This window comes from Lithobates pipiens, unplaced genomic scaffold (assembly GCF_037356315.1).
Source record: "Lithobates pipiens isolate NorthernLeopardFrog02 unplaced genomic scaffold, aLitPip1_a1.2 Scaffold_10, whole genome shotgun sequence".
Classification (NCBI taxonomy): domain Eukaryota; kingdom Metazoa; phylum Chordata; class Amphibia; order Anura; family Ranidae; genus Lithobates; species Lithobates pipiens.
Window position 1 is genome coordinate 201,361,568 of NW_027507686.1, and position 17,008 is coordinate 201,378,575.

Here is a 17,008-nt window from a genome sequence, read left to right on the forward strand (position 1 = left end):
CTGACATCAGCACCGTGACATACAGCGCTGACAGCAGCTCCGTGACATACAGCGCTGACAGCAGCTCCGTGACATACAGCGCTGACAGCAGCTCCGTGACATACAGCGCTGACAGCAGCTCCGTGACATACAGCGCTGACAGCAGCTCCGTGACATACAGCGCTGACAGCAGCACCGTGACATACAGCGCTGACAGCAGCTCCGTGACATACAGCGCTGACAGCAGCTCCGTGACATACAGCGCTGACAGCAGCTCCGTGACATACAGCACTGACAGCAGCTCCGTGACATACAGCGCTGACAGCAGCTCCGTGACATACAGCGCTGACAGCAGCACCGTGACATACAGCGCTGACAGCAGCTCCGTGACATACAGCGCTGACAGCAGCTCCGTGACATACAGCGCTGACAGCAGCTCCGTGACATACAGCGCTGACAGCAGCTCCGTGACATACAGCGCTGACAGCAGCTCCGTGACATACAGCGCTGACAGCAGCTCCGTGACATACAGCGCTGACAGCAGCTCCGTGACATACAGCGCTGACAGCAGCTCCGTGACATACAGCGCTGACAGCAGCTCCGTGACATACAGCGCTGACAGCAGCTCCGTGACATACAGCGCTGACAGCAGCTCCGTGACATACAGCGCTGACAGCAGCTCCGTGACATACAGCGCTGACAGCAGCACCGTGACATACAGCGCTGACAGCAGCTCCGTGACATACAGCGCTGACAGCAGCTCCGTGACATACAGCGCTGACAGCAGCTCCGTGACATACAGCACTGACAGCAGCTCCGTGACATACAGCGCTGACAGCAGCTCCGTGACATACAGCGCTGACAGCAGCACCGTGACATACAGCGCTGACAGCAGCTCCGTGACATACAGCGCTGACAGCAGCTCCGTGACATACAGCGCTGACAGCAGCTCCGTGACATACAGCGCTGACAGCAGCTCCGTGACATACAGCGCTGACAGCAGCTCCGTGACATACAGCGCTGACAGCAGCTCCGTGACATACAGCGCTGACAGCAGCTCCGTGACATACAGCGCTGACAGCAGCTCCGTGACATACAGCGCTGACAGCAGCTCCGTGACATACAGCGCTGACAGCAGCTCCGTGACATACAGCGCTGACAGCAGCACCGTAAGCAGCCCCAGGAGGAAGTCAGCACAGCACAGGGATGGTGTGATCCCCTCATAATAAGAACCCCCAGGAGGAAGTCAGCACAGCACAGGGATGGTGGGAGCCCCTCATAATAAGAACACCCAGGAGGAAGTCAGCACAGCACAGGGATGGTGGGAACCCCTCATAATAAGCAGCCCCAGTAGAAATATGACACCGCTCAACCTCTTCAAAGAGGAGGGTAGGGGCATATAGTACGGTGTGCTTTTTTGGGTCAGGGAAGTGAGCCAAATGAATTAAGAAGGTCTGTGTGCTTGATTCCAAAAATTGTTTATAGACATATACATGGTCTACTGATCACATGTGTTGAATTCCTCCGAGATCCATGCCTCATTCATTTTTAGAAATGTGAGGTAGTTAACACTGTGGTGAGCTAGGCGAGTACGCTTATCGGTCACAATCCCCCCTGCTGCGCTGAACGTCCTTTCGGACAGGACACTGGATGAGGGGCAAGCCAACAGTTCGATTGCAAATTGGGCAAGCTCTGGCCAGAGGTCAAGCCTGCCCACCCAGTAGTCTAGGGGTTCATCACTCCTCAGAGCGTCCACATCGGCCGTTAACCCAATGTAGTCGGACACCTGACGGTCTAGGCGTTCCCTGATGCTGGATCCGGATGACACCTGTCGATGGGTCGGCTGAAAGAATGACCTCATATCCGAAGTCACCAACACATCTTCAAACCGGCCTCTTCTTGCAGGCGCTGTTGGATTGGTACCCGCAAATCCTTCTCTGGGAGTGGGAATTGCTCCTCTGCCAGCGCACGCAAAAGCAGAATGCAGCATTTCTCGAAGCAAGGCCTGGAAGTGCTGCATTCTGACAGCCCTCTGCGACGGCGGTAACATTTCCGCCATTTTGTGTTTGTACCGGGGGTCTAAGTACGTTGCCACCCAGTACTGGTCCTTGACCCTCATGCTTTTTATACGGGGGTCCCTATTAAAACACTGGAGCATGAAGGCCCCCATTTGCACTAAAGTGGAAGCGGTGTGGTGGCCTGGCTCCTGCTCATCATCCAGGATAATGTCGTCCTCTTCATTCTCCTCTCCCCATCCTCGCACAACAGGGATCCCAGAAAGGTTTAAAGCATGCTCTTCTTGCTCCTGCTCATCCGCCCCGGCACCATCCTCCTCTGACTCCTCATCAGACTCCTGTTGTTGACTTGTCTCAGATAGAGTAGCCCCCCCTGGGAATTCATCCAGCATTGCGACTTCCTCATCTTCCCGCTCCTGCTCCTCCACAGCCTGATCAATGACACGACGCAATGCACGCTCCAGAAAGAAGGCATAAGGTACCATGTCACTGATGGCGCCATGGCTGCGACTGACCAGTTTGGTGATCTCCTCAAATGGCCGCAGAAGTCTGCATGTGTCGCGCATGAGCAGCCACTGGCGCGGTGAAAAAAAACCCAGCTCCCCAGAACCGTTTCTTTCGCAGAGTTCATACAGGTAGACGTTAACTGCACGTTTCTGCTGGAGCAGCCTATCAAGCATATAGAAGGTTGAGTTCCATCGCGTCGGGCAATCGCAAATAAGACGTCTGACCGGCAGATGGTGTCGCCGCTGAATGTCAGCAAGGCGAGCCATGGCCGTGTAAGATCTTCTGAAATGGGCCGAGATTTTCCTTGCCTGCCGCAAGATGTCCTGGACCCCAGGGTATTTGACAAGGAATCGCTGCACGACCAAGTTTAAGACGTGTGCCATGCACGGCACGTGCGTGATTTTGCCCTGTTTCAATGCGCTAAGCAGATTGGCACCGTTGTCACACACCACTTTACCAACTGTCAAATTGAGCGGTGTTAGCCACTCATCTGCCTGTGAACGCAAAGCTGAAAGGAGTGCCGGGCCAGTGTGGCTCTTTGCTTCCAGGCACAACAGACGCAGCACGGCATGGCAACGTCTCACCTGGCATGTGGAATAGGTTCTGGGGAGCTTGGGCGGTGCAGTGGAAGAGACGCTAGCAGCGGAAAAGGAGGAGGCAGCTGAGGAGGAGAGGGAGGAGGATGGAGTAGGAGGAGGAGAAGAAGAGTCAGGCCTGCATGCAATCCGTGGCGGTAAAACCAAATCTACACGGGTGCCACGGGTTACATGCTTGACGGCCGTCAGAAGGTTCACCCAGTGGGCAGTAAAACTGATATACCTTCCCTGCCCGTGTTTGCTAGACCACGTGTCTGTGGTCAGATGTATCTTGGCACCGACACTGTGTGCCAGAGATACATTCACTTGCCGCTGAACATGGCCATATAGCTCTGGGATGCCCTTCTCTGAGAAATACTTCCTTCCTGGGACCTTCCATTGTGGTGTTCCAATGGCCACAAATTTGCGAAAGGCCTCCGAGTCCACCAGTTTATATGGCAGTAGTTGGCGGGCTATGAGTTCTGACAAGCCAGCCGCCAACCGTTGGGCAAGAGGGTTATCCGGCGTCATCATTTTTTTACGCTCAAACATTAGGCCCACGGAAGCCTGCCTTTTTGCAGAAAAATGTGAGCTTGGCGTGATGGAAGGTGGAGTGGAGGACAATTGTGAGGAGAGAGGAGAAGGAGAAGTAGAAGACGAGGCTGGACGGTGAGAGCCTGCAGTGTGGCTTTGTGTGTTCCGTTGCTCCCACTGGGCTCGGTGATGGCTGCTCATGTGCCTTCTTAAGGCGGTCGTCCCTAGGTGAGTATTGGGCTTACCGCGACTAACGCGTTGACTGCAAAGATTGCAGATGGCAACGCTATTGTCAGCAGCGGACACGTTAAAAAAAGCCCACACTGCGGAGCCATGTGCCGGTGTCCTGGGAGCGCCAGATGTGACCGTACATGGTCGATGACTCGCTCCTGATACATTTGCAGTCTGCTTTGTCCCTGCTGTGCAATGTAAGTCATTGCTGCTTCTCCTCCCTATCTGCTGGTCCATATCTCCCTCTGAACTCCCCTCCTCTTCCTCTCTTGTGGGCACCCACGTGACATCACTAGACACGTCATCATCAACGTCACCTTCCCCACCGCTATAAGTAGAGTAGGCAGCAACACCGGGGACCAACCTCCTCCTTGGGCTGATCTGGGTACTGGCGTCAGACTGCTGAGTAGCGCTTGTTGCTACCTCCTCTTCCTGATCCAATACCAAGAGTGGCTGCGCATCAGAAATGTCCTCTTGATATGGATCGGAAAATAATTCCAGTGACTCAAGCGGAAGGTATGTGGTGGTGGTGGTGGTGGTCGTGTTGTTGGTGGTAGTGTCTTTGGGGGTGCACATAGCAGAGAGTGAAGAAGAGGGTGCAGATCGAGAGGATGAGGAGGGTGCAGAAGAGTAAGGCTGAGCGAGCCACTCAACCAAGTCTGGTGCATCCTTTAAAGTAATTGAACGCACCTTCTGCAACTTCCCACTTTGGCTCAAGCCTGTTGCTCCTGCCCTACCCCTACCACCCCTGCGGAAGGGCCTGCCTCTTCCTCTGCATGTCATTTTTTAAATGACCCTGTGACAAAACTCTTAGTCCCTATACCGCTGAAGGACTGCTGCAGTATAGGTGAGCGGTCAGCAGTGGTGCACGTCAACCCTATCTATTGTGGACCTATAGCGGTCCTTACAGAACAGCAGACTGTACCGCACTCAAGCCTATGTACCGTAGCACCCTATACCAAGTTACCAGTCCTTATAAGAACTTTTGTGGACCAAGCAGGTTGTGTATTAGTGTTTAGCAGACTGTACGTCAGTCCCTATACCGCTGAAGGACTGCTGCAGTATAGGGCAGCGGTCAGCAGTGGTGCACGTCAACCCTATCTATTGTGGACCGATAGCGGTCCTTACAGAACAGCAGACTGTACCGCACTCAAGCCTATGTACCGTAGCACCCTATACCAAGTTACCAGTCCTTATAAGAACTTTTGTGGACCAAGCAGGTTGTGTATTAGTGTTTAGCAGACTGTACGTCAGTCCCTATACCGCTGAAGGACTGCTGCAGTATAGGGCAGCGGTCAGCAGTGGTGCACGTCAACCCTATCTATTGTGGACCGATAGCGGTCCTTACAGAACAGCAGACTGTACCGCACTCAAGCCTATGTACCGTAGCACCCTATACCAAGTTACCAGTCCTTATAAGAACTTTTGTGGAACAAGCAGGTTGTGTGTTAGTGATTAGCAGACTGTACGTCAGTCCCTATACCAATGAAGGACTGCTGCAGTATAGGGCAGCGGTCAGCAGTAGTGCACGGCAACCCTATGTATTGTGGACCGATAGCGGTCCTTACAGAACAGCAGACTGTACTGCACTCAGGCCTATGTACCGTAGCACCCTATACCAAGTTACCAGTCCTTATAAGAACTTTTGTGGACCAAGCAGGTTGTGTGTTAGTGTTTAGCAGACTGTGCGTCAGTCCCTATACCGCTGAAGGACTGCTGCAGTATAGGGCAGCGGTCAGCAGTAGTGCACGGCAACCCTATGTATTGTGGACCGATAGCGGTCCTTACAGAACAGCAGACTGTAACGCACTCAGGCCTATGTACCGTAGCACCCTATACCAAGTTACCAGTCCTTATAAGAACTTTTGTGGACCAAGCAGGTTGTGTGTTAGTGATTAGCAGACTGTACGTCAGTCCCTATACCAATGAAGGACTGCTGCAGTATAGGGCAGCGGTCAGCAGTAGTGCACGGCAACCCTATGTATTGTGGACCGATAGCGGTCCTTACAGAACAGCAGACTGTAACGCACTCAGGCCTATGTACCGTAGCACCCTATACCAAGTTACCAGTCCTTATAAAAACTTTTGTGGACCAAGCAGGTTGTGTGTTAGTGTTTAGCAGACTGTGCGTCAGTCCCTATACCGCTGAAGGACTGCTGCAGTATAGGGCAGCGGTCAGCAGTGGTGCACGTCAACCCTATCTATTGTGGACCGATAGCGGTCCTTACAGAACAGCAGACTGTACCGCACTCAAGCCTATGTACCGTAGCACCCTATACCAAGTTACCAGTCCTTATAAGAACTTTTGTGGACCAAGCAGGTTGTGTATTAGTGTTTAGCAGACTGTACGTCAGTCCCTATACCGCTGAAGGACTGCTGCAGTATAGGGCAGCGGTCAGCAGTGGTGCACGTCAACCCTATGTATTGTGGACCGATAGCGGTCCTTACAGAACAGCAGACTGTAACGCACTCAGGCCTATGTACCGTAGCACCCTATACCAAGTTACCAGTCCTTATAAGAACTTTTGTGGACCAAGCAGGTTGTGTGTTAGTGATTAGCAGACTGTACGTCAGTCCCTATACCAATGAAGGACTGCTGCAGTATAGGGCAGCGGTCAGCAGTAGTGCACGGCAACCCTATGTATTGTGGACCGATAGCGGTCCTTACAGAACAGCAGACTGTACTGCACTCAGGCCTATGTACCGTAGCACCCTATACCAAGTTACCAGTCCTTATAAAAACTTTTGTGGACCAAGCAGGTTGTGTGTTAGTGTTTAGCAGACTGTGCGTCAGTCCCTATACCGCTGAAGGACTGCTGCAGTATAGGGCAGCGGTCAGCAGTAGTGCACGGCAACCCTATGTATTGTGGACCGATAGCGGTCCTTACAGAACAGCAGACTGTAACGCACTCAGGCCTATGTACCGTAGCACCCTATACCAAGTTACCAGTCCTTATAAGAACTTTTGTGGACCAAGCAGGTTGTGTGTTAGTGATTAGCAGACTGTACGTCAGTCCCTATACCAATGAAGGACTGCTGCAGTATAGGGCAGCGGTCAGCAGTAGTGCACGGCAACCCTATGTATTGTGGACCGATAGCGGTCCTTACAGAACAGCAGACTGTACCGCACCCAAGCCTATGTACCGTAGCACCCTAGACAGACCAAGTTACCAGTCCTGATAAAGAGCTTTGTGGAACAAGTGAGTTGTGAATGATTAGCAGACTGCAGCAGAAGGGCAGCAGTCAAGTATAATATTCTTTCTATATTTGGAAGAAAGAATATTATACGTGTACAAGCCTATTACCGTACCACTGATACCAGTCCTGAAAAGAACCTTTGTGGAACTAATAGTAACAGCAAGTCTTTAAAATTATCCTCACTGCCTGACACACTGCTTCCTGCCTGTCCCTATACAAATTGGCAAAAAAGAGTAGGCTGGAACGATTAGCTGGAACAGCTCTTTTGTGGACCTGATAGTAACAGCTAATGATGATGATGATGATGATGATGAAGAAAGACTAATCTGGCTGAGCTGTCCCTAAAATAGCAGCATACAGCGCTCTGTCCCTTTATCTAAACTGACAAAAGAAACTCAGGCTGCTGACCTAACACCTATACCAGTCCTGAAAAGAACTTTTGTGTACCAAATAGCTAGCGTTTTCTCTGTCCCTACTCCACACAGGATCCTTTCCCTACAGTGACAGAAGAAAGAATGTAAAATGGCCACCGGATCGGGTGTATTTATAGGTTAGGGGGAATGTCCAAGTGTCCATGAGCTGTCATGTCTCAATTGGTTGTCCTGTAACACATGATAAACGTGTCACGAAAGGTTAAAGTTCTTGTATACATTAAACACGTAAGTCCGCCGGGGCGAACGACGGAAAAAGGCGTTCGAACCCGCGGACGGCGAAAGTCGGAAATTCGCCGCGAAACGACCGCCGGGCGAACCGTTCGGCCATCACTATCGGTAAGTATTTCATAATGAGCCAGTGTGCGATGCATATTAGCTCATTATGCCTTTGTCTTGCAGGTGGTTTTTTTTAATTTATTTTTTATTTCTTTATCGTTTACAACCTCTTTAAGTGATTAGTAGAGTATATTACTGCCATCAACAAAGTGCTGAAAATAGTACAGTGCTGTGCAAACGTTTCGTAAAAGCAAGTATTAAGCTTTTACACTGTAGGTGGGCACTCCGAGAAAATACTTAATACTTCTCAATTCCCTGTGATAAGAGGGACGACATAGCAGAATGTACGTAGGCCTGTCATGTGATGTTTAATGTTCCATTTTTTTTTCTAGTAATGATTTTCCAGGCTTTGTAAAATATCAAATAAAATATTTTGGAGGAGTAGTCTCAAAACTGCAGCCCAGGGACCCTTTGCTTGCCTTTATGCTGCCCTTGGAGCACTGTTCTCACTGATATGAGACACTATTCCTCCCACTGACAACAATGTCTATACATCAGACCAAAAAGGTACGGAGGCATCTAATTCTAAAAAGTGGACAGGGCCTCCACATAAAGGTAGCCTCGGGGACAGGGCCTCCACATAAAGGTAGCCTCGGGGACAGGGCCTCCACATAAAGGTAGCCTCGGGGACAGGGCCTCCACATAAAGGTAGCCTCGGGGACAGGGCCTCCACATAAAGGTAGCCTCGGGGACAGGGCCTCCACATAAAGGTAGCCTCGGGGACAGGGCCTCCACATAAAGGTAGCCTCGGGGACAGGGCCTCCACATAAAGGTAGCCTCGGGGACAGGGCCTCCACATAAAAGGGAGACTCGGGGACAGGGCCTCCACATAAGGGAGACTCGGGGACAGGGCCTCCACATAAGGGAGACTCGGGGACAGGGCCTCCACATAAGGGAGACTCGGGGACAGGGCCTCCACATAAGGGAGACTCGGGGACAGGGCCTCCACATAAGGGAGACTCGGGGACAGGGCCTCCACATAAGGGAGACTCGAGGACAGGGCCTCCACATAAGGGAGACTCGAGGACAGGGCCTCCACATAAGGGAGACTCGAGGACAGGGCCTCCACATAAGGGAGACTCGAGGACAGGGCCTCCACATAAGGGAGAGTTGGGGACAAGGCCTCCACATAAGGGAGAGTTGGGGACAAGTCCTCCACATAAGGGAGAGTTGGGGACAAGGCCTCCACATAAGGGAGAGTTGGGGACAAGGCCTCCACATAAGGGAGAGTTGGGGACAAGGCCTCCACATAAGGTAGAGTTGGGGACAAGGCCTCCACATAAGGGAGAGTTGGGGACAAGGCCTCCACATAAGGGAGAGTTGGGGACAAGGCCTCCACATAAGGGAGAGTTGGGGACAAGGCCTCCACATAAGGGAGAGTTGGGGACAAGGCCTCCACATAAGGGAGAGTTGGGGACAAGGCCTCCACATAAGGGAGAGTTGGGGACAAGGCCTCCACATAAGGGAGAGTTGGGGACAAGGCCTCCACATAAGGGAGAGTTGGGGACAAGGCCTCCACATAAGGGAGAGTTGGGGACAAGGCCTCCACATAAGGGAGAGTTGGGGACAAGGCCTCCACATAAGGGAGAGTTGGGGACTATGAATTGAATACCCGATGTTGCTGAAGAACTTTGTGTTCCCTCCTAATGAACAGAAGCTTCACAACGCTACTTCAAGATCTAGAATTCTATTCCTTTTTTATATATTTTTATTTTGTGGAGCGGTTACACGGGTATATGTGTTTATGCGAGAATTTGATTTTCCTGATTTCATTACACACAAGCATACAAACTACAATTAGATTTTTCCGGTATTTCGTTCTTTACCTCCAAAACACAAGGAAGTGAAGTAAACATTACAATTTCAGTTATTTTCATTGTGTATTCATGCTTTTACTTGGCAAAAGACTCAGAAGCTATGCAAACATTGAGACCTCTAAGAGAATTTGGTTTACTTCAGAAAACCGTGTAGGTCTTGTGGAACACAACCCAATGTGCCAAACCTACCAACTTTAAACAGTTGGCTCAACATTTTCCTAACATAAAAAAAGTTCCTCTCTCATCCCAAACAAAAGCACCTTTCATCAAGGCAAGTCCTCATAGGATACCAGGGATGTCAAGGTGTGGATAGAGGACAGGGAAAAGATCTGTCAGATAGTGTACTCACTGCTAGGAAGTTTAGGTGTATTAGGATTTACCAGTTCAAAGACCACACAAATGTACAATGCTGTAGATGTAGAATAAAAACATTCAAAGTTAATTTATTCGAAGTCGGATTGTAATATCATAAAAATCGGAACTCTAAAAGCGGAAATTCAGTCAAAAGGGTCAAACACACAGTACAAAAATGCAAAAGTATATTTTGAAAAGTATATTTGAACAAAAAAAATATTTTTCATTTTGGATACAGTAGGTTAATGGTTAATGAGTAACCACTTTTGTTGGGAAAAAAAAACAAAAAACAAAAGCACATTCCCATCCGAGTGATCCATGTACATTATGAGGATTTTAACCAACTTTGTCTCAGATTCCTACCCTTGGTTATTCAGATCAAAAATCCCTGTGTGTTGGTCTGTGGTCATTTTCTGAAGTGAGTCTAATGGGAGTGGTTTCATATTAATCAGCTGCAGCACTTGCTGGGCTCTAATGAGGAAAATTACAGGGACAGGGCCTCCATCCCTTTAGATGTGATTTCCTATTGGGAGTATCTTACCAAAAATTAAATTTTTTGTTGCAGGGGATGCCTGAATTACGACTTTTATTTTAGTGATAAGATATTCCAATATACACTATATTACCATAAGTATTGCAATGCCTGTATTTACATGCAGATGAACTTTAATGGCATCCCAGTCTTAGTCCCTAGGGTTCAATATTGGGTTGGCCCATCCTTTGCAGCTATAACAGATTCAACTCTTTTGGGAAGGCTGTCCACAAGGTTTAGGAGTGTGTCTATGGGAATGTTTGACCATTCTTCCAGAAGCACATTTGTGAGGTCAAGCACTTATCTGGACGAGAAGGCCTGGCTCGCAGTCTCCGCTCAAATTCCATCCCAAAGGTGCTCTATTGGGTTGTGCAAGCCAGTAAAGTTCATCTACCCTAAACTTGTTCATCCATGTCTTTATGGAAGTTGTTTTGGACCAGTGCACAATGCATTTTGTGATAGTTCCAGTGAAGGAAACTCTTAAGGCGTCAGCATACCAATACATTTTGGACAATCTCATGCTCCCAACTTTGTGGGAACAGTTTGGGGATAGGCCCCCTCCCGTTCCAACATGACTGCGCACCAGTGCACAAAGCAATGTCCATAAAGACACGGATGAGCGAGTTTGGGGTGGAGGAACTTGACTGATCTCAACCCAATAGTCCTGCTCTAATTCATCCTAAAGGTGTTTTATGAGCCAAGCCTTCTCGTCTACATCAGTGCCTGACTTCACAAATGCGTTTCTGGAAGAATGGTCAAACATTCCCATACAGACACTCCTAAACCTTGCGGACAGCTTATGTGTGTGTAAAGGCAGGCACCCCAGTACTTTTGGTAATATAGTGTATGTGAATCAAGAAATCCTCTTTTAATGCACAGAGGTATGCTAGAAACATTTAAAGGGTGTATAGCAGTGTGCAGGGGGTTAATTCCGAATCTTAAATAATTGTCAAGCCAGAACTAACAAGTATCCTAATTACAATTAGAAAGAGGGAGTCTTTTTGAGATGTTCAAAATGAAGGTCCCACAAAACACCTCTACGATGCTTTGACTCTACATGTTTCTACAATACATTTCTGAAAACGATCCAGCTGTTATGTCTAACTGAATACCGAAGGGATTTTTAGCTGGTGGGACAAGTTCTGCTACAATTTTTCAACAGCTGGAGAACCATCAGCTGTCCGCCATCTCTGTGGGACACACTACTAGAACCTATAAATTCATAACATTTAGTTACTACTTACTCATCAAAGTTCAATTCAGAGAAAATTGGCCAATCCAATACAATGACCGGGAAGTTTAATGCAGTGTTAGGACCAATTATAACTGTTCCTAACAACTGAACACAAAGGATGTTAAACTTGTCAAACAATTTGTATACTATGTAACTGATCCTCTTCCTCACTGAGAAATTAGGAGGACATTCAATGATCAGGGGGGATTTATTGCGGCGTTAGGCTTCTATATGTTCCAATTATACAGTATTTGTTCCTAACAGTTGAACACAAAGGATTTCAAACTTATCCAACAATCTGTACACTAGAGACGTGTGTGATCAGTTTAGTTACAAATCAAAATTCTGATAAAATTTTCCTTTTTCAGAGAATCAGAAATTTCGGTATTGCAATAATAAATTCAATGAACCCAAAATAAATTATAATAAAATGAATGATCCAAATTGAAAAATTTGATTAAGAACTTGAAAAATAATCCAAATTCGAAATGGACATATTGAATTATCCACTTTAAGACCAGGCCTTTTTCTGACACTTGCCCTTTACAAGTTTAACTGCTTCCCCAATGGCTCCTGTATATATAAGGCGGCTCCTTTAAGAGCCATATTAGGTGTGCATGCTCCCGCTGCACAGCGGGGGACCCGATGCGTCATTGAGGGCACGAGAGCACGAACAGTTAATATGTTGTTTTATTTTATTTTTACACTGTCCCTTTAAATTTAAATGTAAAATATCCAGTGTGACAGTAATAGTCACATGTCGGGTATTTTTTTCTTTGGCGGAATCTGGGGTCTATAAGCCCTCCTTTGCACTTAAAAGCATTCAAAAAATGCCAAGTTTGGCTAATTTAAAAACTGACATTTCTATTTTTTTTTTTTTAATCTGGCAGCTAAGGCTCCGGTAAACCAGAAGTGATGCCGTGATGTTGCTTTCCGGTTGCTAGATCCCAGACCCGATCCAAGCCAATTCCAGCTTTGTTCGAGTCTCTAGCCAGTCAGCTGATATGCTGACTGGTCACTCGGGCCTGGGCAGAGCAGCAGAAGGCGGGTGGGGGAGGACACGGACGCCTCCTCTCACTGCTTGGGAAAATAATCAAGCAGCTGCTTAGCGTAATTATGTGATTTTGCAACAAGTTAAGGTATACAAGTGAAAAAAAGATGATGATGATCTTACTTAGGTTGCTTTATAGAATAGAAAAGAATAGGATAGAAAATAAAAGGAATAGAAAAAAAAAATAGAATAGATTAAAAAAAGAATATAGAATAAAAATGGAATAGAATGTAATAGAAAATATTCTATTCTATTCTTTTCTATTATATTCTATAAGACAGCCTAAGTAGGGATGATCATGTTATTTCACTTGTATTCCTCATTGTATTTATTGCAATGTGTTTCCATTTCAAATTCATTTTCAAACTCAAATTCATTTCAAATTCTAATTAGGATTTGAAAATAACGAATATACGAAACAAAATTCCAAAAATGAATCAATCCAACATAATGAATATGATGAAAACAAAATTAACTAGAAATTAGGATATTTATACAGAAATGTGCCACTTCTACTCAACAGTAAAGTCCCAAGCTATAGCGATGCAGTTTATGCGTCTTTCTGGTAGACCGCTCTTTCAATCATAATTATACCATCATACAGTACAACATGAAAATATATTACATATTTTGTTTTCTTCTTTTCGTTCACTGTCTTTGACCTTCTTTATACTCCAAGCCCCAGTTAGAGTTAAATGCATTGAACAGATTCTGCAAAAGCGTGTAAGTTAAATTTAAGATGCCGTACAGCAGCCGTTTCAAGATTGAATGTGGCAATAACATTTGGGATACCGAAATAGAACATTACATAGATTAAATTATAGTGTTCAGAGGCACTCGAAAATGGAAGAGGGCAGACGGCCACCGCAGTTACAACATTTATTCATAGCAGCTTAAATCTAGAACACTGTACTGGTTGTAGTAAAATTTATGCTTTCTGGCTCTATACAACCCTGGAGAATATACTGAATAAGACCAAACCGACAGAAAACATTTCATTGGTCTGACAGATCTTTACTGAACATAAATCATAGCTTTTATCCTGTCTCATTAGACAACCCCCGAAAATGCAATTCTAGCTTACACCTAACTAACCTTAAACCTGTCCCCTCCCACCTATGATTATCAACTTGTGTAAGAAAGATGCACAGTATATAGTTACCCATGTCCGGTCACGTGATCTCCCCTGCATCAGCCAGTACGGCTTCAGGGGAGAGGAGAGAACACCGGCAACAGATGAACTATTAAAGCCTATGGGTGATGACCCCCAGTATATCTCATCTCCAGAAAGTGGGGGTGAAGTTTTAATGTCACACACTGCACATCATAGAGCTGGGAGCTGAGTGTAATCTGAGATCAGAGTGGATTAAAAGGACAAGTCCCCCCTCTTCACAGTCTAGGGATAACATACACAGCTAAGGCCATCTAACAAGGATTGCTTGGTGTCAGCGTAGACTGTCATAAGGGACTCATGCAAACAGCACAGGAATGAGAGAGCAGACACAAATCACACTAGGTGCTGTGGGTTGAGGCAAATTCACACTATAGAAGAATATGCTTTGCTCACTTTTTATATATTGTTTTTTAAATCAGATCCTTTTTATAATTTTATATGAAAACGACATTGACACAATACAGGCAAAACCACAAAAATAAAAATCACACCAAACCAAAACCCCTCAGAAATAAGTAAAATAAAAATAAACCTCAAACCACTTCCCTTCAACAGGCCCCCCCATATATGACACACACAAAAAAGGAATAGCAATATCCAGCATTACAAAGTACACAGTACACATTGGTTGACATGATACCCAAGTCATACATTTAAGCCATTTAGACCAGATAACATCAAACTTCTCATTTTAGAGGATTACAACCACTTTAGAGAGCGTATACATTTTAAAAATGTTTTTACTAACTATATGTATACACTCTTTATATTGTACAGTATATTTAAACAAGTGCATAGTACATACATTGGTCAAGGAAACCGCAGTACTGCATATATTCGAAAACCTGATTTAGAACGCTATGAAATCTGAAGATATTCAATTCCCATACACACATAATATATATATATATATATATATATATATATATATATATATATATATATATATATATACATATACACACATACATATACACATATATATATATATATATATATATACATATACATATATATATATATACACACATACATATACATACACACACACACACACACACACACACACACACACACACACACACACACACACACACATATATAGATTTATTTATATATATTTATATTTAGACTTTTGCAGCTTTCTTAGTTCAAAAAGATAATGCAAAACACATTTACATGGAGTAGATTGTATATAAATTAGGTGAACGGTAATTACACTTACAAAGACTGTAGAGAGCTCAGGACCTTTAAAGCTTCACTGGGAACGGTTTTCAGCTGGTTATTTTGAAGGGTCCTACAAAATATAAAAACATACATCGTTCAAATACAGACTTGTATATTTCTACCCATAACCAATTTTTAACCATCTAACAGAGAAAATGTATTAAACTGTGTATGCAATTGTTTGAACTAATTTTTATTGTATTATAGTGCCTTGAAAAAGTATTACTCCTTGAAATTTTCCACATTTTGCCATTTACATCAAAAATGTAAATGTATTTTATTGGGATTTTATGTGATAGGCCAACACAGTGTCATATAATTGTGAAAGGAAAATGATAAATGATTTTCAAAAATGTTCACAAATAAATATCTAAATAATGTGGCGTGCATTTGTATTCAGCCCCCTTTACTCCGATAACTAAAATCTAGTGGAATCAATTGCCTTCAGAAGTCAACTAATTAGTAAATGGAGTCGGAGTCCACCTGTGTGTAATTTAATCTCAGTATAAATACAGTTGTTCTGTTAAGCCCTCAGAGGTTTGTTAGAGAATCTTCATGAACAAACAGCATCATAAAGGCCAAGGAACACACCAGACAGGTCAGGGATAAAGTTGTGGAGAAGTTTAAAGCAGGGTTAGGTTATAAAAAAAATTCCCAAGCTTTGAACATCTCACGGAGCACCATTCAATCCATCATCCAAAAATGGAAAGGGTATGGCACAACTGTAAACCTACCAAGACATGGCTGTCCACCTAAACTGACAGGCCAGTCAAGGACAGCATTATTCAGAGAAGCAGTCAAGAGGCCCATGGCAACTCGAGAGGAGCTGCAAAGATCCACAGCTCAGGTAGGAGAATCTGTTCACAGAACAACTATTAGTCATGCACTCCACAAATTTGGCCTTTATGGAAGAGTGGCAAGAAGAAAGCCATTGTTGAAAGAAAGCCATAAGAAGTCCCGTTTGCAACAGTTTGCAAGAAGCCATGTGGGGGACAGAGCAAACATGTGGAAGAAGGTGCTCTGGATCGATGAGACCAAAATTTGACTTTTTGCCTAAAAGCAAAAACGCTATGTCATGGAAAACTTACACTGCACATCACCCTGAACACACCATCCCCACCGTGAAACATGGTGGTGGCAGCATTATGTTGTGAGATGCTTTTCTTCAGCAGGGACAGGGAAGCTGGTCAGAGTTGGGATGGGGAAGAGGAAGGGATTGGGAAGGGAAGATGGGTGGAGCCAAATACAGGGAAATCTTAGAAGAAAACCTGTTGGAGTCTGCAAAAAAGACTTAAGAATGGGGCGGAGGTGCACCTTCCAGCAGGACAATGACCGACTCTAAACCTATGGCCAGAGCTAAAATTGAATAGTTTAGATACTCATATTCATGTGTTGGAATCCCCCAGTCAAAGTCCAGACCTAAATCCAATTGAGAATCTGTGAAAAGACTTGAAAATTGCTCTTCATAGACGCTCTCCATTCAATTTGACAAAGCTTGAGCTATTTTGCAAAGAAGAATAGGCAAAAATGTCACTCCTAGATGTGCAAACTGGTACAGACCTCCCCAAAAAAAGATTTTCATCTGTAACTGCAGTGAAAGGTGGTTCTATAAAGTATTGACTTTATCATTTTCCTTTCACTTCACAATTATGTGTTACTTTGTGTTGGTCTGTCACATAAAATACATTTACATTTTTGGTTGTAACATGACAAAATGTGGAAAATTTCAAGGGGCATGAATACTTTTTCAAGGCACTGTACTAAAGCTTTGGAGGCATATTGCCTAAATATATAAATTGGGATAATCCAC

At 45.4% G+C, this 17,008-nt stretch overlaps 1 protein-coding gene across 2 annotated transcripts in view; it reads right to left on the reverse strand.

Annotated features, from left to right (window-relative positions):
* Positions 1-17,008, reverse strand: part of LGR4 (leucine rich repeat containing G protein-coupled receptor 4) — a 167,436-nt gene that overhangs the window by 56,226 nt on the left and 94,202 nt on the right. For both annotated transcript variants that reach the window (XM_077460848.1, XM_077460847.1), the window contains one exon: positions 15,197-15,268. In XM_077460848.1, coding sequence (XP_077316974.1) covers positions 15,197-15,268 — 72 coding nt within the window. The remainder of the gene's footprint in view (positions 1-15,196; positions 15,269-17,008) is intronic.